At 41.0% G+C, this 23,366-nt stretch overlaps 1 protein-coding gene across 1 annotated transcript in view; it reads left to right on the plus strand.

The window, feature by feature from the left end:
* Positions 1-22,444, plus strand: part of lingo2 (leucine rich repeat and Ig domain containing 2) — a 188,377-nt gene extending 165,933 nt beyond the window's left edge. Inside the window, exon 5 of the mRNA XM_062393069.1 lies at positions 18,005-22,444. Within this exon, the coding sequence (XP_062249053.1) occupies positions 18,017-19,858 (1,842 nt within the window). The 5' untranslated portion in view covers positions 18,005-18,016 and the 3' untranslated portion in view covers positions 19,859-22,444. The remainder of the gene's footprint in view (positions 1-18,004) is intronic.
* The last annotated feature ends 922 nt before the right edge of the window (positions 22,445-23,366 follow it).

The raw sequence follows: 23,366 nt of genomic DNA on the forward strand, positions 1-23,366 counted from the left end.
GCCTTTGCTGTCCATGTGTAGCATCCAGTAATTAATTGTTGGAAGTCCTACCTATTCAGACCATCTGGACGATAATTAGGCCACTGTAGTTCCCTCTAGCTCAGAGTCATCATGTATCCTTTTTTCTCCCCCGCACCAGATTGGAAGCTATAACCTTTTCGCCTGAACTTTTCTGCTGCCATGACACAGCGTCCTCTGAAGGAACCATGAGGGACACCTTGAAACCAGTAGAGCGTTGCAGGGCTGTTTTTGGCTGTAGTCTCGCACTGAGACTTGAATGAAAATGGTTGGGAGGAGGCACAGTTAAAAAAACAGCCACCATTCAGGACAATTATGTGTCACTAGAAGTTTACAGCATGGATGTACTGTGTTACATCCATGCACAAAATGTGATGTATGTAAAGCATCAAGTTCCATTCAAAAAACAATTTAAAAACAGCTTCAAATTAAGCTTAATTCACAGGTTTTCCCACAGCTTCCCAATTGTGGCTGATTTCAACAGGTGGCATTTCATTGTAGTAAAAATGATAACAATGATGTTGGATGCATATTGTATAAATTCAAATTAATAGCAAAGGCTGACCAAGCTTTGTCTCATATGATACTAAAAATATTACGAAAAGAAACTGCAGATAAATGTTAGAGAAGAGAACTTTTGCCCACAGCGCTTGGTCCTTAAATCACAGAGTCAATTCATCTGTGTTGGGTCAGTGACATATTTCTGAGCTGTTTCTGAAGCCTGCAAAATTTCTTCATAGGTCAGTGTTTGAATAAGCTGGGAAAGAATATCATGAGTGTAACTGTGTGTCTGTGTTAATTCCAAATGTTTTCGACTGCAGGACGTTGAGTTGTTCAGCAGTTGCTGGCAGAGAGGCTGTGAGATGCAGTAAGTGTCAGTCAGTCAGAAGCATAAAGGTGGGGTTGCCTTATAAAACATCTGCCGTGAAAGATAAGCTGCAAGTCGAGATCTATTTCAATCCTAAATTTATACCTGGAATAGTGTTTGGGATTGTTGGATCTATATGTTCTTGGTTTGAATCCCAGTTCAGAGAGGGCCTTTGTGAGTTTTCTTCCCGTGTCTGTGTCCTGTATTTTCTCTAGGTACTTCCTCCCACAGTCCAAGGACATGCAGATTGGAGTTAGGTTAATTGGAGACTCTAAATCGACCATAGATGTGAATGGTTGTTAGCTGCTTAGAAAGAAAGAAAACAAGATTGAAAAGCTTTTCTGTGCTGATGTGCTGTATACAGCACAAACACAAACATGTGTTCTCTTCAGCTGAATTTATATTTTACGTCCTGCCTCCAGAACACTACACCACCAACTGCCTTTACACTCCTGAGCATGACCGACTGGAGAATCTCCTGCTGCGATCTTCATGTGTGGAATGCAAACTCCAGAGAAAGTTCAGACCCCATTGACCGAAGATTCCCCAGAGTTCATGTCTGAATATATCTCGCTCCTACGCTGAAGACCGGTCCAGGCGCCTATAACCAAATGTCAGTTGGGATTGTCTCCAGCCCCCTGTGACCCTTAAGGGATAAGCGGTATAGATAATTGATGGATGGACATTATTGCCCTTAACTATATAAATATATAAAAGGCAGTGTTTTAGAGGTAGCACTGTGAACAGCAGGTTGAGAAAGTAGCTTGGTAATATTTCAGTGTTGCGGGAGGAGTATGATAAGATAATCGAGGGTCAGTCCATAAAGCAAATAATTAATCCAAAAATTAATTTAATCTGTTTTCCATAATAAAACAAAATGAGCTGCTCCCGCCTCCAAGCGTCGCCTCTCAGCCCTCTTAAACGATTATTCACTTCCCAATCACTTACCTGGAAGCAGCAGTCAGGAAAGTCAATAAGTAGACACTGTCAGTGCTCAGGACGCCGAGGACGATGGGAGGAATTGGTGAAGTGCCACGAGAAGCGGCCATGTTAATGATTCCTCTGCGAAAATGGTGCTGTGTGCTTCGGAGTTGGTTTGGGAGCTTATCTTCGGCGAACAGACCCTGGATGGAATCCGCCCCAGGTCTCCAGGTGGCAACAAACTTTTAATGTGGGGGAAGTGTTTTGGAGAAAAAAATAAATAACACATTGAGTGTGTGAATGCAGGATTGTTGAGGTGTGTGTGTCTTCAAATGTGTCACTTTTCAAATTAGCTGACAAATTAACTCCACTCCACGGCTCTTAGATAAAAGTAGAGCGCTTCTCTCTTTTTCTGCGGATTGTCATGGTTTTTATAGAAACTGTAAAGTACCGCTGGATCGATTCTTGAGTCTGATTTAAAATTTCTGTGACAAACATGCACAAAGTGAGACATCTTACAGCTGAAAGAATTAACGTCATTTCTATTTTCATTGCAAACCATCTAATAGAGGATTACCTCACACTTCCTGTACAGCACTTATTATACAAAAACCTTTACGCAGTAAATCAGTACACGTATATCTACAATTAGCTGTTGAGTTTTCAGTTTTTATGCGTTTCTTGGACTTGAGAAATATCTCAAGACACATGATGTAAATTACATCCATATCAGTTTTACAAGGCAAGGACATTTAAAGAGACTTTCATGGCTCTAGGCAAAAGGGACTTGGGGGAAACCTAAATCAAACTAAAACAAACCCCTCATTCTAGTCCCCCACCAAACCTCTAAACTCACAAAGCTTTTGGCAGAATGCTTATGGCATGGAGTCTCGTTTAGATTATATAGATTTGAGCTGTGCTGACCAGGCTGATCCAGACCAGTGTGGTACTGAGAGCAAAATACAAACATCTGTTTACAGAGGTGCTGACATCTGATGCCATTTTTAGAATTGATTGTTGCAGCCCTTGTAAAAACACTTCAGGTGGCATCTTCCCAGTTTCTGCTTGATTTACGAACAGTGGAGCTGTACAGGGCTAAAGACCTATTTTTGTATCGAGCCTCTTCAAGCACCTTCGAACTGCTCTGACGCAGTTTAACATGAATAGCTTTTATATTTTAACAATGAAATTAATAAAATTAAAAAGCCAATAACACGCATTTCCAATTTTCCTTTTCCCTATACAACATACTCGCTCCATCACTAGAAGAGATGTTGCTTTATAACTCTTAACCCAAGTAGAAATAAAAAAAAAAGCTGCAACTAAAAGCTCTATTGTGGTCGTTTTCAATACAGTTATACAAGCTGTGTTTTGAAACTGAATATTGGTTGTGTTGACCTTGATTCAAATGACGTTAACTATTGATTCTCGCTGTGTCTTCGAGTTCAAGTTATTTGCGTGTCCCTGAATTTTAACCAAAGCACAGACTAACGTGTAAATCCTTTACAGAAATAGCTTGTTTGATGGATATTTCACTTACTGCATGTCTGTGGGAGGCTGATTGGATCTGCGCTGATTCACAATTTGACGATTGGAGGCAGGAGAACACATCAAATCCTCCATTCACGGTTGCCACAAAGACACGTTGCCTTGGCAGACCCACTATTAAATATTAGCTTCCCACACCACCACGTTCCTCATGTTTAAACTAATTACCCAGGGCTATTGTTCACTAAACCGTTGCTGTAGCGAGTCCCTAGGTGGATCCAAAAGCTTTCCTCTCCGCTCCTCCTTTATGAAGCGAGCGTCTTCAAGGAGACATTAAAAAGGATAAAAGGAAAGTAGAGAGTGCAAGTAAGTGGAAGCCCTTTTGGACTGGTTGATATACTTTACGTGGTTCTTGCTATAACATTAACTCTGAGTGTTTCAGCTTCTTAAGGGAAATTACACAACACATTGTTGTTATCCAGCACCAGCTGAAAACTAAATATCTATTACATAGTATTAATCTAACCTGAACCAAAAACATCACAGATTTCAACTTTTATTTTAGGGAAAAGTGCTGAAATTGTATTTTGCCTGCTATCATCACAGAAAACCCTCATGTGCGATCCTGCAGGGATGAGTGCAGCTCAGTGATAAGTTCTGAGGTTGTTCCCCTTCCTCAGTCCTCTAAACCCTCAAGGGAACCAACGGAGCAGGAAATGTGTTTCACTTTGCCATAACAGTAACATCCACCTGAGGAAAACCCTGTGCATCAAGCTTGAGTCTAGATATTTTGAAACAGAAGTGACTTAACACATCTGAGTCGTTTGTTTGCTGTACAGTACTGCACTTGTACCAACTTCTCCACTTTTGAATATTAACCGAGTTTGCTCGAATCGTGTTCCAGAGTTTGCACTGGAGGCAATCTGTAACAGAGAATGCAATTTAATGAATCTTGAACATGTTTATTTTTGATTGGATTCGAGCTACATTGTTGTGTGTTGTTATTGCACGTCAACATTGTTTAAGCGGTGATATTACCTGAGCGCCCGGCGGCAATGCAAATACTATCCCGCTCACGCACATTTGACTGAACGCTGCCTGTGGCTATTGACTTTGACAAGTACTTCTGACAGATCAGTATTCAAATTCAAATGATTCTGTTTCCCACCACTCACCTCCTTTATATATGCATGGGAGCTGCATAGGAAACCACCCAGGACTGTGCTAATGAAATATTTAAACGTATGAAACGAATAAGCATTATGGTGGTGTTAATCACACAACTAAATATAGATGAAGTGTGTTTTGTTGCTCAGGTTTGACTTGACGGCAATACATGAAACTTACATCCCAGCTGCGGGGAAATAAACAGTGGCACTCATGTCTGTACTGTGGAGAGCAGCGTTATGTGACATACATACCACAGACTTTGTGTCACAGCTTGAGGAGACAGATTAACATATGAATCAAGAGGAAATCAGGTCATGGAAGCTTCTCATGAATAATAATAGAGATATAGATTTGTCTGTCATCCAAGTTGTTTCGGGTTTGTGTTGAAGAAGGATTTCTTTAGTTGCATCTCGTGTCAATGATCCGAGGCGCCAATGGAATCTCGTGGGGGGGGTCAAACACCAGTCAAACCGATAGACCAGTGGGAAAGATGGTTAGTTTGAATTAAGTGATAAATCAAATAAGTAGATATTACAATATAGTTAATTTCTCTAAATATGTAGATCCGTTATTATTGCTATGATATAAGGAAAAACAATTGCATTTAGAAGGAATATAAAGAAACTGTTTATTTGTTTGACTACGTACCTTATGACATATGTATATATTTGATTGATCTTTTAATTTTTACTGAATTTTACTTATGTGTCAAATTAAGTTTTTAATATATATAGACATAGCCTAATCAGATTGTTATAGTGTTATTATTTTAACCAATAACACTATATTGTTCAATATAAATGTTTTTCTATAAATCAAGTCTATCCCTTAATCCTCCTTTTTTAATTATTGCCAAGATGCAAACTGAAGGGATTTTTGAATTGAAAATAATTTCCTGGTAGATAAACTGTGAGATTACAATATCGACCGGGCAGATTTATTGGTCAGTTCTCATCACACCGTGTCAGTGGAAGTGACATTTATTTATCATTTCTGTTCTATCCTCTAATCTACACTGAGGACATATGATAAATGTCAGCTGCAACCTTACAAAATGAGTTAAGAGATGGTAAAAATACAACACTGTACGTATCTCTGATCCTCATACCTGCTCTTAATCACTATAAAGTCAAATACACTTATATATATAATCTACTACATTGTGAATCCTGTGATTATTTATTATTAACAGCCAATTGTCTTCTCCAGCTGCTGAGGAGCGGTTGCAGGAAATGATGTGTCTGCGGGGGGTTGTTATGATGACAAATAATTTCTCTGTTATTACAAACATGATGGAAGCTTTGGAAAATCCCACAGTGTTTGAAGTGAAAGGGAAACAACACGAAGCGCCATAAAAGTGCTATTGACCAAGACATTAGACACAAGAATTGTCAGAGCGGTCATTTCGAACATTATCTTTTGCCCCCTGCTGTAGCTTTTATTTTATTTTGCTGCCATTCCCCCCCCCCCCAACAACTGAGTCATGTGATCAATATCCAATAAGGATATTTGTGATCCTTGCACGGCCCATAATCCCACAGGAGGGCCATATTGGATGGCTGATAACAGCAAGCTATAAAAACAGCCAAATCACTCAAATGCCTGCTTTGATTCGTCCCCTGAGAGTTCATCAACCCTTTGAAAAGCCTCAGTCTGCAGATACAAGTACAAGAAGATTAGCCCTGTTGGATGAATCCCCTGGGGACTGATCACACTCTCCAGGCTACGCTCTCTGTGCTGATGTGTGGGCAGTGTTTTTACTTGAATTAGCAGCGATGTGAAATGTGCACAATATTTCATCCCTGCTGCTAACATTTGTCTAGATAGCAGAGGCTTGTGCAATGGAGTTGAACGAGCAGCACGAACATTAGCATTAATAACATTAACGCTGCTATAGCTCGTCCTGCACCTTTCATAGCACATTTGCAACCGCCCTCGATATTTCACCTGAGGCGAAGCCACGCACGGGACTAATATCATCAGCTCAGCTTCAGGGCGGTCGAGTGGAATCACCTTTGTGACCGTTTGTGTTCGGGCTGCAAATAATTATTTTCATTATCAGTTCATCTACTAAACATTTTTTCAATGAGTCATTCAACTGATTCACTTAATGCATCTTAGAAAATAGTAGAAATAAGAACCCCCGCCAAAAGAAAAATTTCAAATTTGTGCATTAAAAGTGAAGAATCAATCATCATATTTGAGAAGCTGATAGAATTATTCAATTATTTAGTTAGTTTAAGACATTTTACTTTCTGTTAATCAACCCTACATTCATCCAATATCAACTTTTTCTACTATTTATTTAACAATTATGGTGTTATCTAACTGTAGTAAATGAAAGTGGAAGATAAACACAAATATATGGTACCACAGTTGTTAAAATAATCCTTTAAACTAAAACGAAATTACTTTCTATTTCATTAAAGATTATGATATTTTTTGGGGGGTGGAAATGGCTGTGTTGTACTTGTCTGAATATAAGACTGTTTTCAAGAACTTTATTCAGAGGTTAATTAATTTGTTTTTTCGCTCATGGTTGCTTCGCCAGACAATCTGTAAAACCTTTAGTTGCACATAGCTCTTATTCTTGTATCCTTGGTTCGGTCAGCGAGAGAAACATTGCTCTTCAAGGACGGACAGAATAATAAATGTATATACACACGACGGACAGAAATAACCGTTATACAATCATGGAGAAACTGAATGCCGGTAAACAAACTGCAGTCATATAAGAAACTGTGATGAAATCCATCGATTGTTTATGAACACAGAATAATCCTCGGGACCTTTGCTGATCATGGTCTTTTGTTTGTTTAAGAATTTGATTTGGATGCGGAGCGCTGGTCACACAGCAGATCCAATCGGAGTCAATCAATATGCCATTACCTTTCCACACACTGCGTGAAATACCACCGTAAAGCTTCACATGTATCCGGCTACACTCAATATATATTTTTTCCCGTGTCGTCAAACACCTCACACCAGCAGATGAGTCAGACCATAGGAGAGAGAAAAGCGTTCGAGCGGTTATCAAGGGCTGATATTAAAGGATGCATAAGGCTGCATTGTCTTTACGCTACAAGCTGCACAGTGGAAGGGAGTGTAATGGCATTGAGCTGCGAGGTCAGAGGCCAGATCTCTTGATTAAGTGAGGGGAGAGAACCAACGAGGAGGCAGAGAGGGGAAGACAAAGGGAGCGACCATCCTACGCACAAAAAACACATAGCACACAAGAATGAGATTCAAAACAGGAAGTTGTTGATCCATTTTGGCTCAGAGGAAGGGATGGAGACATGTCCCGCGGATATTTGTGCAAGATTTCCTGCCAAGTACATGGGAGCGCTGCTGGGGCACCACGGAGAGCCATGGGTATGTCAGAGCTGCATGTGTTCCTTTAAGCGAATGTCATGAATAATATGTGCTTTTACAAATACAATGTCTCATTTGTGCGTTTGTGCATCTGTTCTTTTGGAAATAGAACACATCCTAACCTGTGATCTCTCACTGCAGAGCTGGAGACAGTGTGTGTGCACAAAATGCACTGACACGAGAACAATTTCTTAAAGCTCATGCAAATTGTCACAACATGTTTGATACGGACGTGTTGTCATATTCATTAGCATGTGCTCGCAGTGACTCATTGCTGAAAATCATCCTCTTAGCAAAGTACTTGGTCTAAGCTGATGCACTTATAGCAATGGGAAGAATGATGTTTCCATTATGCTGCCTTAATACTGTTTGTTGTTTGAAGTTTTGCTGCAGGCATTCATGGAGAATAACTCTCCCCTCCTTGTTACATTTCTTCCCTTTATTAATATTCTTATTGTTATTATATATTTGCGCTGTTGTTTGCTGTCGTTCAGTTTCAGGCTGTGTGGTATATTTAGTTTCCTGAAAGTGTTTTGATGATAAAGGCCAGGGTGAGGTGTGTGGGTGGAGGGGTAAAGGGGTTTGCCAACCACCTTTCACATTCCCTGTGGTTGAGTCAGAGTACCGATGAAACACCCCCAGACTCAGACCTGATGTAGGCTGTCCAGACGTGGAGGGGGTGGGGGTGGGGGGGCTGGGGGTGGCGAGTGCAAGGAGCGAATCCACGAGGGCTCTCACGGGCCCACACAATGTGTTAACGGCTGCTGCTGGTGCATTTTAATCAGTGCGCGCAATTTTTATCTTGCCAGGCTTATTTTGGTTCAAAGTCAAAGACGGAAGAGATTCACTCGAGGTTCTGCCGACCCTTTTAAAATATGATCTGCGGACGCGAGGATGAAAAGGTGCTGTGGCTCGGTAAGTGGAGGGAGAAGAGATCGGTGACGTGAGAGAATACAGCGCAGTCCTGCTGGTTATGCAAGTTTCTGATGAAGTCATTAAAGGGAAGAGAAGATTAAGGAAAAGGGATTAAAGGAGCTTCTTTCTTCACTTCCTGTCCTCGACTCCTTATCCTTTATATACCTGTTACTGGCAGCAGTCAGGCGTGATTGAGGGAGCAGTGCTCAAACACCTGCTGCTCTCGGGTCCAAGGCTTTGTTGGCGAGCGTGTGTACAAGCTGCCGGCTGTGCCCACGAGCAAGAGCCTGCATCCTTCGCAGCTTCAGAGTTGCTGTTGTGGGCTAATCTCTCTGTGGGGGCACGAGGCAGAAAAAATAAAATCCCTGTCGGCATCACTGACAGTAGCATTTGCTTGACAGTGCAATGAAATGTCAAACCTGGATCGGGCTTTGTGTCGTGTTGTGTGTTGTCGTCTTCAGTACCACGGGACGGGGGGGGGGGGGCTTGTTATTACCTAATCAATAATATACCTGCACACCTACATGCATATAAGGAACCTGAATGCTTCCAGGACATTGATTCTGGTCCCTGTTGCAGACATCGATGTTCAGTTTGAGTCTAGCCGGTGTAGTTTGGTGAACTGCATGTTACATTTATTGTCGGTGTAGTAGAGGATGTGTGACACAGTGCATCATGCTGGGTGTGTGTTGTACATCATCAGTCTAAGTGGTGATCAGGGTGCAGATGGTGAAAGACGTGTTTTTCATTATCTAAAAATGTTGCTAGTTACCATGAGTAATGAGTGCGGGGTTGTCCTGTTCCTGCTGAAGTGGAATATTAATACATTCTGGGTATTTAAAACAACAGCGATGTTTATCAGCTCCATGTCATGTTACAGATAATGGAGTGGAGGAATCCAAGAGGGTTGCAGGTGACAGTCGATGATTTATATCAGTTATTGTAAATTATACACTGAATATCATTGACACGAGACATTTCTAATGCTTTGTAGACTTTGTTGAGGCCGATACTTGAGAGGCGGGTAAACCAATATAAAATGGGGACTTTTCTGAGAAGGATTCTTTATCTCTGGTTGTTAAAGTTACAGTGAAACAGTAGTAAGAGCACTTTTATTTTCCTTTTATGTGATGTATGATGTGCAGAGTAAATTTGAATTATACAGCCTACCCCCCCCTCCCCCCCCCCCTCCGGTGCTGTAGATTGCTCTGCTAACACTGAACCTCCAGCTAATGGTCTATAGTGCAGGTTTATATGATGGACTGAGTTAACTCATCAACCAAAATGACATGTGATTGGATAAATCGACGTCTACGACCCTGGTTCAGGAGAAGTCATTACAGTTTACATGAGGACTAAATTATGAGCAATGAGATTTGGAAAATATCTTTTTGTCGATTTCACCATTTCTATAAACACTTTACTTCACAGTTTAAAGGAGACATTGTTTCTCCTGCTACACAAAACATATTTTTTGTGCGATTTATTGTCGCTCTTTGACCACAAGCATAGTTTATTATTATTATTGCAATATTGATTATATCCAGTCAGACTTTTGGTTTAGAAAAGTGTTTTCTAAACCAAATATTCAACAAATCAAATCGAAAATCAACAGTTTTTTGTGATGTTTCTTCTTCTATCTGGTCGAATCTTTCTGTAGATTGTGTTTAAAAGAAGCAGTTCAATGTTCAACATCTTTTAAAAAACACATCTTTAAAATATCCTTTGGGCAATTTGCACCTATTTCCACTATTCACCCTTGTTAATGTCCTGAATGTCGTGGACACAGCGAGAGGACACAGACTCTTCTCTGGAGATCGCTCTGACCTGCTTAAGTGTGGCTATAAGCACAATAACATCACCTCCACATCGATATAAAGGGGCATTAATGTTTATGTTGAATGAGTCTAGTGGGAGCGGAGAGTGGGTGTCATTTTAATTCAGAAAAATACGCTGCGATAAAACTGTTAACACGAGGCAGCCTGCTCTGTAATGCAGGGACAAATTGGTGGATTTTTCTTTTTTCCCGTGTGACGTAACGGACGATGCTCGGCTCCCCCTGTTTTAAGCCCACGCATGTTGTTGCCATTGTGTTTTTATCCTTGCACATTTAATTACCAAGTTTTGTTGCCTTTTCACAAGCTCCTTTCCTGTCTCCAAAGTTGAGGATGTTTAATAGCTATTAAACATCGGATTAACTCTCTTCTTTGAAGAGGCTTTTTCCTGCGGGATAATCACGATCCGGCGGTTTGATGCGGCCGTTTTGACTCTTTCCCAAACCAAGGGTTATCACACAGAGGGAAAAGAGCAGCTGACTCAATCTACCAAGTTTATCTCTAATTAGCACGGATTAATTGAGCTTTGACTTCGCTCTGCAAGCCAAGCAGAAGGGCAATTTGTGCAAGGAAGCCTATTATTGCCCCGAGGCTCATGATCCTCTCTGTTAAGTGCTCTCGGTCCCAAAACCATTGATCATGTGGTTATGATCATGTTGCTTTTACACTGTGTGTGTTAATGAATTATACAGTTTGCCACATTCATTCCAGGTGATGAAAACTTGTGAAAATAGAACAAATATCTACAAGGGTTTTTTTGTTGATTTTATTTCCGTGTGTGCGTTAAATACCATCAAGGTTCCTGCCACTGTTTTTCTTTTGTTATTCTGCCTTTGGAAATATGACTCTCGTCTCCTCTTAATTATTTGCATTTGGAAAAATGGATGTGGGCTGACTTGTTTATTCGTATCCAGGTCACATCCTGAGGAAGCGTTGTGTTGCATGAGAAGTCAGATTGACAGTGGGTTATTAAAGGAGTACAGTGTCATCTTGCATGTTGGCAGGCTCACCTTAAAGCCCCGCTGCCCTTTTCAAAGATCCACTCAATAATGGATAAGGCAAAGCGCGTCGCGGTCTCTTCTCCCTCATTAGGAGCCCATTTGATTACACAACAATGCTATGTTAAAAAAAAGTGGGTTAATTGCAAAGTCTGCCTACAAGCTAACCTGCAAGTTAATAACATATTTCCTGCAGGGTAGCATCATTATAAGATATAAGCCTCATCAAAATAAAATGATGATTTAATAACTTTCCCTTACAGTGACCCTTGTGAGGACGCACTATCGTCTGTTTGTTGTTGTCTGGGAAATTAAGGCCTCGAACTCTGTGCATGTCCGCAGAAAGCAAAACTCTTTACTAAAGAAACTTTAATTACCCAGTGACAAAAGCAGTGTTCCTGTAAAGTGCATACATTAATGCTGCAGTTTACAGAAACAGCACTTTGAATATGAATCTGACAAAGTAGTGACATGGTTTTGTGTCTTTCTTAAATGGATTGGAGGAAAGCAGTGAGTGTGCAGGGAACCGTTGACGTGAGGCCAGCCATGTCAGATGCTAATGTACAAAAGAGCCTGCTGCACCCAGTGTGTAACACTTTCTCCCACTGCGTGATTACAGCTAATGCTGCTTTTATCGTTGCTTCTTTCGCTCTCACAGCCCTGCTCCTTCCGTGGCTCGGCTCCAGCTACAAGTTAATTCCCCTCTATCTCCGAGCCTTTCACGGTGGTTCTTCCTCCAGAGCCGTCTTCCAAGTCAAAATATCAAAAATTTGACGCTTTGATTATGCTTGAGGGGTGTTGATAATTGCCAAGTAAAGTAAGCAACTGTCTCCCAACCAAATCCACCATAAAAGCAGCGGGGGCATTTTTTGTCTTTCTGTTTGAAGAGGAATCACATTATGTTCGATGATCAAACTCTGAAAACCTTTTCAGAGGAGATAGAGGTGGGCGAATTTCACGAGTGGATTTTCATTGGTTGATTGCACAGAGGCAAATTTGTTATCTAAATCCTCAAACTACTTGGGCAAAATAAGAAGTGCCTTCTGAGCATTCAGGGTGCGCAAACTTCCCCATGAGATTATAGCCAAAATGTTTACAACCAATAGAGTGCCAGGATTATGGCTTAAGAGACGTAGAGAACACAGGATGTGGTGGTTACATAGTCAAACGGTGACTTTACGCTACAGTGTCACAGCTACTGCTCCAAACTCCTATCATGCCAACTTTGATTTTCCTGTTGTCACTTGAACCGATGGCTCATATAATCCTCTAATGGATGAAAAGGCTTCACGCTCTTGTAGCCGGCATTCAATATCAAACTTAAAAAAAAAGGATTTTCTTAAAGTATTTGAAGAGTAGTAATACTGTGTGTACAACTACACTGAGTCAGATCCAAAATCCTGCATTGCCAAGATTGTGTTGCAGTCTAAGAGGCTGACCTCTATATAGGGAGGTCTACGATTGAGTGATATAATTAAGCATTTTGCATAATTATATTCCCCTTCAAATGGGAGCTGTGGGGATAATTAGTCTGTAAATAATTTGAAATCAAACATGAGTAGTAGGTGTCCACTCTCCCCAGCAGGGGGAGAGATGCTGATGAGCAAACTGACCCATGATTTGACTGATTCAATTTGCACCGATTAGAACAAATAAGAGTTTCTGGTTGCTGTAAATCAGAGGAACTTACAGGAGAACATATGCTCAGGTCTGTATGTGCTGCTTCTGAACTCGTTTGGCCAAATTCATAGGTATTGTTTTTATTTTGCATGGATGAATGCACAACTGCACTTAAAATGTTGAAGAAGAACACGGCATAACATCAACTAAATTTGAGATCCTCACTGTGGATTTTACCCCAAAAGAGAACTAAGAAATAAATACATATATTTATTAAAATTCTAAATCACCTCTCTGAATTAGTTTAAATGTCCAGATGGCAGGAGTTTTTACAGTTAATGCTTTCATGAAAAAACAGAATCTGAAGATATTAAAGACTTTTTTTATTACTCTTGAACAATGACTAGTGCAGTGGTCGCTCTAAACCTGTCTTTTTGCTTTAGCCTGTGGTAATGTTAATTAGTCTTCTCTCTGAAACTGTAAAAGTGACCTGCAGCAGTTACGACACGGCGAGTGAAGACCTGCTGCAGGACTCGATCCACAGAACCCTAAAGCTGCACAAGGATCTGTTCACAAGGAGCTGCTCAAGTCAGTGTGTGTTGATGAGTCCACACTCATCAACATACACTGAATCTGTTACCTGTTCATAAAAGTTTAATAATATTGCTTTACTACAAGATATGCGAGTCACAGATTTCTGGAATTATTAGATACAGAAGGACGGATGGTTTTACTGCATCGTTTCCTCTCTGCCCTTCAGACCTCACTTGGTCTGTGTGGAAACTCCAACAAACCAGATAATTAATGAGCGGGAGTCTACACAGCAGTGCGACACAAAAGAGTAGCACAGAACATAGTTATAAATAGGCTGGTGATAGAATACAACATATGGAGAGGGTACACAGGCTGTAGGTTAAAAAAAAGAAGGTGTGAACAAAATGAAAGAATCAAAGTGAGAGAAAGACGCAGACAGCAATTCAGCGATGACCGAGGGAAGATATCACTCGACTGCAGCCCGAGGTGTGATTGCAATCTTCCATATACAGTTCCTCCACTCTCACCTCTAGATCTGTGCCAGATAAAACCTCTTCATTCACCTGGACACTGTGTCAAGAGCAAAGCGGTCAAAGCTACATCAGTTACTTTCCATTCACACAAAACACAGAGGACGAGTTGAGGAAGACCTGAATCCTGATGAACGGCACATGCAGGATTTTGTTTGGCCAAAACTTCCCTACTCGCCCGTCTGCTATTTGGCCCGAGGCTGTAAAAGGTCGGCGTCATGGGATGGAAGAGCCCTGTGTTTTCAGTGATTTAAAACGAGTTCATGATGGAAATAGAGAATCGTCTCCCTGTTTGAAAAATGGGGCTACGCTAAATACGTCCTCATATACTGTATGTGTCATAGAGAACATCATTTCAGGAAATGTATATCACGTAAGTCTGAGCTTCGTATCGGGGGCCACTTGTGTACGTACGCTCACGGTGATGGCGTCGCGCGGGTGACCTCAGCGCCCCCTGCGAAATGGCTGCTCGCTGATTTATGCTGAGTCAGATGCCATTAGCTGTTATCATCCCCCTCTCAGGATCCAGCCCCGCACTAATGTGGGTCAAGGGGCCACATTATAGAAACACCTTCACTCTGCCGACTTATTTCACTCTGCATTGCAGGATTTCCACCGCCACCGGACTGTTAATGAATGTCACTGCCAATGTACGGAATATTGAGATAAAATGGAAATGCTGAGGAAAAATGTGAGGGAAACAAAGTAGAGGCTATTTGTGACCCAGACGTCCCAACATTTGACTAAGTAGATGATTATTCGCTGAAGTAAAAGTACCGATACAACAGGTCTAAAGATCCCACTGAAGTAAAGGAACAGTACCTGAGCACTATGTAGTATTATGTACCTGAAGTATTATCATATGTTAGATGACTGGGTTGTTACTGATGCATCATTTAAGTGTTTAAACAACATTTAAATAATTAATGGTGGAGAAAACTTGATAATATATTGATCTGATATTTTTGACTTTTCGACACTTTCTGCTTTTAATGTTAAATATTGAACAATTCTACCTTTTTAAGAATCAATTCATTAAGCAATGCTTGGAAAAAATGTTAAAATGCAAACTCCTTTGCAGTGGAGTTGTTGACCAGGGTTTGGGAACACTTGTTTTAGTTTTAAAAGATTTATCTCATTTTAAAACCTGTAACAGGAAATGGAAACAGAGGCAAAACATTGTACTGGGGGATGAACTTGAGTAAAAGTACTTAGTTACCTTCCTATCTTGTACCAGGATGTCTTTTGGGGGAGATGTTGGTTGTTTTTGCCTCAACTACGTGTTTGGTGTGATCACACTGGATAAATTGTGCGTCTCAAAAAAAAAAGCCAGTGCCCTTTGATGCTGAAGAACAACTGATAACAAGCCCACCACTATATCAGATTTTATCAGACAGTGCTCTTACCTTGGTGTCATTTTGTCAACATAGTACCGGTTGTCCATATTAATCAGAGATGTTTTCAGAAGCGCAGGCTGCAACGCTAAAGCCATTTGCTGGGGGACAAGTTTTTCTTTCAAGGCCAGAAAAACCAAGGTGAAATTTCAATGTGTTTCTCTTTCCATGTGTAACTGTTGAATAATACATTTCACAAAAATGTACCATCCTGTATTTGGACTTCAGTCAGCACACGTTCAGGAGTGAGGTCCACATACACACAGAGAAAATCCGTCTTACATGAGCAGGTCGCTGGGATTTGTGTTTGTAGATGTGGCCCCAGGTCATCAGCCTCATTCTGTGCAGTGTTTGCTGCTGAACAACACACTTCACCGTCTGCTGCTGATTAGGTTCTTTATTATGATCCTACCCAGGTCAGATCACAGGCTCACCCTTACTCTGATTACACAATGTTCATTATACTGATTACACACCCCTTTGTTAACCCTTGCTTCATATGGTGCTGCAATACATGAAGACAGTGTATGCGTGTGTGTTTGTGTCGTTGTTATGTATGAAGAACCTGCAGAAACACGCACAGACACAATAAAGATCTGGACACGGATATTTGTGTGCATGCTGTGACAATCACATTAGCCACATTTTATTTAACATTCCTATTGCATTAAAGAAGGTAATTTGTTTACTCAGTATATTGACTGTTGTACAAATAGTGTTAGTATTTTACCACTAAAGTTGCCAATTTCCGTCCACGTCAGAGGCAATGTTTCTATAACCTGGTAATTCTAAATATAAACACAAAACCACGTAATAAACTACACAAATTGAAAAGAAAATATCCAATTTAGGAATAGATCAGTGTCGTGATACTGACAAAGCATTCTGCGTCAATTGATAATGAGAATCCGACCCTAATAAAAAGAATCATCTCAAAGAAATACAACCAAAATATGACTAATTTCTCCCATAATGTTTCACAACGTACTCTAATAGCAATGTGTGATGGATGCAGCAGTTCCGGTGTGTTAAATTGTTGAGCAGCAGGGGAAAGGTTGGGTCTTTTAAAGCAGATAGTGAGGATTTAACTTTAGCTTTTTTTTAAATAAAATGAATTAGAAAGCTGTGGAGCACTTAAACAAGCCTGTGGCAATGTCTTACAAATCTGCAGCAAAGGAAATCCAACCATATGGTGCCCATTAACTGAGGCAATACAGCTTTAGAGTAAACTGGTGAAAAGGGAAATTCTAAACACAGAGGGAAACAGACCTTAATCAGTAACCGGGGGATTATTACCAATATTTACATCATTTGTTTTTTAAGTCAACGACACAAAATACTGGAGAAAATCATCTGAAATGTGGATATAAATAAATGTAAATATTCACTGACTTGTTCGAAGCCCTGCTGCTTGTTTAGATCAAGATGGTGGCAGTATAGAGCAAATGTATGCAAAACAAACGCTTTCAATATTTTAGAATAATATAGCTGTGATTCATTTTTAGTTTTTTGTTCGCATTTCAATAGACTTCTTAGGGTTATATAATCTTTCTCTGTTAATGGGTCTGCTCTCAAATTATCTTTGCTCTTTTCACCATAATCTGTGAGCATATTAAGAGCCTGGAGAGAAATTTTGATTATTCCTCTCACCGTTTAAATATAGCACAGCCCATGACACATCAAATGAGGCAAGGATGGTCTGCAATCTTTGCAACCTGTCACCCAGTCTGTTTGTGGCAAACAGTGCACTCAGTTAGTATATCTGCTCATCTCCATGTGCTTATGTGATATATATATGAGTAAGCCTACGGATGAAAGACAAACACTCATATATAGATGTAAGACCGACCAGGTTGAAGAGGCTCCATGAAAGTATATGCATGAGTCATATGTTCAAAATGCCAGATATCTCTCTTGTCTAGTTTATGCTCAAATGTTGGCTGAGAAAACAAAAAGGAACTTTTCACATGTCTAGTTTGTTTTCTTTTCTCTGAATAGGTAAATACGTTTGGAAACATGGAGCTTTTTCTGGCTGGTTACTGAGAACTATTCACATTTAACTGGTGCTACTTCAGAGAAAGGAGTTATTTAATTCAAAAACTGGGAGATGGTCTTTGGAGTCCAGGCTGTTTATACTTTAAAAGGGAGCTTGATGTTTGGCAAGAATGAGACATTTGTTTGGAGAGATGTCCATCTGATATTTTGTCGTGCACTTGTAAAGTCAAATTTTTCTCCCTAGCAGATCGAGCCCTGCTCTGTCATTCACAACACTAACTTACATCCATCCCGACTGTTTCACTTACACCTGTCTTATTTCTCTTTTTCTGTCTTTCTCCTGCAGAACCGTGACAAAATGGTCGACTGTATGAGCAAAGTCATGCTGCACACGGTCGTCTCATGCTGGCAACCTTTCCTGGGGCTGGCCCTCGTGGCTGTCTTTGTGGGCTCTACCCAGGGATGTCCCTCACGCTGCGATTGTTCTGCGCAGACCAAGGCAGTTGTCTGTCACCGCAAGCGCATGCCCACCATCCCGGACGGCGTCCCGACAGAGACCAGAATCCTGGACCTGAGCAAGAACAAGCTGACAATGATCAATCCTGATGACTTTGTGGCCTTTCCTGGGCTCGAGGAACTTGATCTCAGTGGAAATATCATCAGTTACGTTGAGCCTGGAGCTTTCAACGCCCTGTTTACCATGCACTCGCTCAGTCTTAAGAGCAATCGCATTAAGCTCATTCCCCTGGGAGTCTTTTCAGGTCTAACTAATCTTACCCGGCTGGATATAAGTGACAACAAGATTGTCATCCTCCTGGATTATATGTTTCAGGACTTGCACAATCTAAAGTATTTGGAAGTGGGCGACAACGATCTGGTTTACATTTCTCACCGTGCATTCAGTGGACTTTTGAGCCTAGAGATTCTAACCCTAGAAAGATGCAACCTCACAGTTGTTCCCACTGAGGCCCTCTCCCACCTGCACAATCTTGTCGGCCTCCATCTACGTTACCTTGGCATCCACACTTTGCATCCTTACTCATTCAAAAAGCTGTTCAGGCTGCGGCATTTAGAAATTGATAATTGGCCTTCGCTAGACCATGTGCCAGCCAATACCCTGCATGGCCTGAACCTGACAAAGCTGTTTATAACCAATACCAACTTGTCCTCCTTTCCCTATCAAGCCCTGAAGCATTTGCCCTTCCTGACACACCTCAACCTGTCCTACAACCGCATCAGGCACATTGAAGGAGGGATGCTCATGGAGCTTGTTCGCCTGCGAGAGCTTCACCTGGTTAGTGCTCAGTTGACCGCCATCGAGCCATATGCCTTCCAGGGTTTGCGGGGGCTAAAAGTCCTCAATGTCTCTCACAACCGACTGGATACACTGGAGAAAGGCGTTTTCCAGTCCCCTGAGGCTCTGGAGGTTCTTCTGATTGACAACAACCCATTGGTATGCGACTGTCGTCTCATGTGGATACTACAGAAAAGGCACTCCATCTTCTTTGGGGATTCACAACCGGAGTGTAGTACACCTGAAGGTATCCGAGGAAGGCCTTTTAAGGAGTTTAAGGAGACCCTTCTGTCTTATTACGTGACATGCACCAAGCCAAAAATTCGTGAGAATAAAACACAAACCATCACTGTGGATGAGGGCCAGCGGGCGATGCTACACTGCAGTGCTGAGGGGACACCCCGACCCACTGTGTCCTGGCTGTCCCCTCGGCGACGTGTTCTGACGAGTAGGAGCCATGGCCGAGTGACCGTCCACAACAACGGTACACTGGAGATCAAGTCTGCAGAAGTACAAGATGGCGGAGTCTACCTTTGCCTTGCATCAAACACTGCCGGAAATGACACCCTGATGACTTCATTGGCAGTGAAAAGCCTGGGATCACTCTACGCTAACAGGACCCAGTACTACACAGATCCCAGCAACACCACTGCCAATGTGACGACCGGTGTGACCCTCGGTTTGGACCTAAAGACTATTCTAGTGTCAACGGCGATGGGTTGTTTTACGTTTCTGGGAGTGGTCTTGTTTTGTTTCCTGCTCCTTTTTGTTTGGAGCAGAGGAAAAGGAAAACATAAAAACAACATAGATGTTGAATATGTGCCTCGGTCAAAGTCTAACGGCACCAATGTTGACTCGGCAGAAGGACAAGCCGGTCCTCGTCGTTTTAATATGAAAATGATGTGACTTCTTTTGTACATTCGAGATTCTGGATTGTGGAAATGCCCAAAGTACAGTGTATTTTTTTGCGAATAGGACTGCTGGACTTTCCAATAATGCAGGAAGAGTGAGAAGGTCTGGGGCATCATCAAGAAGAATAGTATCTTAAATCGGTGGATCATGACAAAAATGCTTGGATACTATGTTTCATGAACTGAAATGTGTAGGTGGACTTCCTCTTAAACAACTGACAGCGGACAACTTCTTCAACACGGACGAGGAGTAAAAACTGTTGGCGCCAAGAGGACATTGAGGCAGTAGGTGTCATTTATCAGCTTTTTGAAATTTATACACCCAAAAAGAAACCTTTGGGTTGGATCAACAGACTGCTGAACCATGTACAGTACAAATTTGTATCTGAGCTATTAACCTACTTTGTTTAGTCTTGCTCCATGCTTACTCACTGGACAAATCAATGAAACTGACCATTTCCTCTGTTCAATACTTTGCATATGTGTAATTGATGCTTCATTTTGTACATGTATGTACAAATTCATTCAAAAGAACTATTCATAGCAATATTCATGGGCTGCAGTAGCCAAAATTGATATAACCCCACGTGAACATTCTTCAGACTTTTGAAGTTTCCATGGATTCAGGAAGGGCTTTCATGGGTGAATATCTGTCCCTGCTAACCCAACCCACTCCTAGATATTAATACATATATATTATTTATCAATGACAATAGGAGAAAAAAAATATTTATGAGAAATGTTGAGTATTTTTCAAAAATCCGTCCTCAGACACCGTCCAGGATCGAGCATAACAGCAGGATCAGCATAAAGTTGACCCAGTATTGGTCAAAGTACCGACACAAACCACCTTTCCTTCTATTTTTGTCTCTTTTTATTCCTTTGACTGTACCTTTACTGGTTGGCAAACTACATGTGTCAATTTTACTACAGTGACATTTGCATCATTTTCCCCAGTAAGAAATTTGGACTTTGTTGTGGTAGTTTCTCATTTTGTTGTTGAATCATTTAGATTGTGAAAACTTCAAAAGTAAAAAGTAAAAAAATGTATGTGAAATAAATGAAGATGTATTTGTACCAATGAGTCGGGCATTAATGTTGTTACATAATGAAATCTGTTATTCTCCGGCCTCATCGACATATTCTTAAGAGAAGGACGTCTCTGATGTTTCATTTCATTTCAGTTGCCATGAATAGACGAGGCCTAGGTGTCATAGGCCTATTCAAATGTTATCGTGATTACACATTATTCAAATATATTGGTTATTACAGACCAATCGATATTTATTGAGTATTTATGTCTTCAGTTGACCACGTTTCATTGTTTGACTACAGACCTAATCCTTTGTCTATTTCTTGGCTGAGTAGAAAGCTCCTGTTATCAGACTCATCACTTGGCCTCTTTCTTTTTGGCTAACCGCTGCAGGGCAGAGCTTATCAGCTGTTCTCTTCACAGAGATGTATTGAATGTGTAGATTCTGTTAAGTTGCTGTTGGGCTGAGAGTCTAAATATCTGTTTTACCTTGTGCTGAAAACTTTGAAGCAGACACACTTATAGATTGTTTGCTCCGGGCAAAAAGATAAATGTTTTTAATTGTTCTCATTTTGATGGATACAGACTCCAGGTAAACGTCCAGCAGACCACTGCACCATTATCTCTGGTTTACAAACACACAGCCGGGTCTCAATGACTTCAGAGGACATAACATTGACCCACATTGATTTCCTAGACACGTACTCTAACCTTGCTTAACCCTCACACTAACCTGACCCTAGCCTTAAGACATGTCGTCTTCTGTTAAGATTTAATGATCTACTTATCGGGGAATTGCCTTTTGTCCCCAAAAGGAAAACAAGTCCTCAGAGTGTGACTGATTAAGGTCCCTTCAAGCTGGAGATTATCATTCATCTTCTAAAATTGACCAGGTTCAGCGGGATCTGTAAAGATTAGATCTGGATCAAACTGTTTTTTGGGAATATATTCTGAGAGATTTTAATGAGGTGCAGCAACTAACATTCTGAAATGTGTTCATCAGACTAACGAGAGGTAGTGGTGGCAGATGGACTTTACGATTTTTTGTAGTAACAGATTAGTAATGATAATATAGCTACATCATTACCCTGCTGTGATCCAAAGATAGTGTTATACATAAAGAATTACTTCCTAAGGGCCGGCAGTGAGACTACACTTCTGCTGACATTAACCACTGGATGTACTTATTCAGAAATTATTGGTTTCTATTTTTTCCACAGCATCTTTCTCCGGTGCTGTCCCTCATTTGCTTCGTCTCATTAGCAGCCACAGTGGATGTTTGGTTTCTGAGCCTGCACTCCCCTGGGCTGCCTCGGAAATCAGAGCACCAAGTGGTAAAGCTCCTCCAAAAATACAAAAGAAACAAGGTTAACTTTGTAGGCCAGTGCTGCCCACGACCACAGTGTTAATTTAGTCAAATCACAGGAAAGATGTAGGACCTGCGAGCAGGATTTTACATTCCTGTACAAATGAAGCCTCCAAAGTTGAAGCTGCTGTCTCTCTTCTTGTTTAATGAGGTGTGCCTGTGTGTATTCATATACATGGGGTTCATATATTGTATGTCCTAAATAACAAAGAACTATTCTGCCCAATGTGTTTGTTTCCTTCTTTAGAGACACAAATGTCAGCCTTTTCATTTTGTTTGGATAGAAAAGAATCACAAGATTGTCGTCCACCTACACAAACTGTGTTTATATCCACACTTACCTATAATTTCCAGGAAATTACTTTGTCACTAAGATGCTTCCACAGTCACCCAGATGTGTGTTGTGGAACCGAACAGCTGGAGTTGACCTTGATATCCAGGTATGTGAAAAACTTGAAATCTGAGGTGCAGAATAATTATTTCATCACATGCAGATCTCTTTATAACATTACATTGCATTTTGATTGGACCACTGCAGTTGAATTGCATCTGAAAAGCTGTTGGCTCTCTGTAGCTGTTTGTCGCCCTCAGTTATTTACTGATCTGACAACTTTTATTTTTCAGGATAATTAGCGAGGATCCTTTCAGAAAGCAGATGGGAGTCGCTCTTCTCTCATCTTTTCTATTAACGCAGATGAGTTCTTGGCTCCCACTGTGACAGGACACATTTCAAACTACAAACACACAAACACACTCACACACACGACCATAACATAAAAGACAGTTACAGGATTCATTAGTGTTTTTAATGTAGATCTGGAGAAGACTAAAAACAATCTGCCACACTGAAGGTTCCAGGAGTCGAGCAGCCCCCACAATGTAGAACAAGTGAGACTTTACAGCTGGCAGCGCTGCAATGGGCCCAGGATGAGCTTCACTGGTTCTGTGTGCTGATGAGAGAAACTTCACTTAGTCTCGTTCATGTGATGTCAGAATAAATATGTATAGAGATCAACAGCCATGTATTTAATGAGGTAATTACCTCAGACAAGGAGGTTCCGTTTTCACCTTTGTCTGTTTCTTTGTTTCTTTGTAAGCAACATT

Source organism: Platichthys flesus, chromosome 8 (assembly GCF_949316205.1).
Source record: "Platichthys flesus chromosome 8, fPlaFle2.1, whole genome shotgun sequence".
In the NCBI taxonomy this organism is placed as follows: Eukaryota; Metazoa; Chordata; class Actinopteri; order Pleuronectiformes; family Pleuronectidae; genus Platichthys; species Platichthys flesus.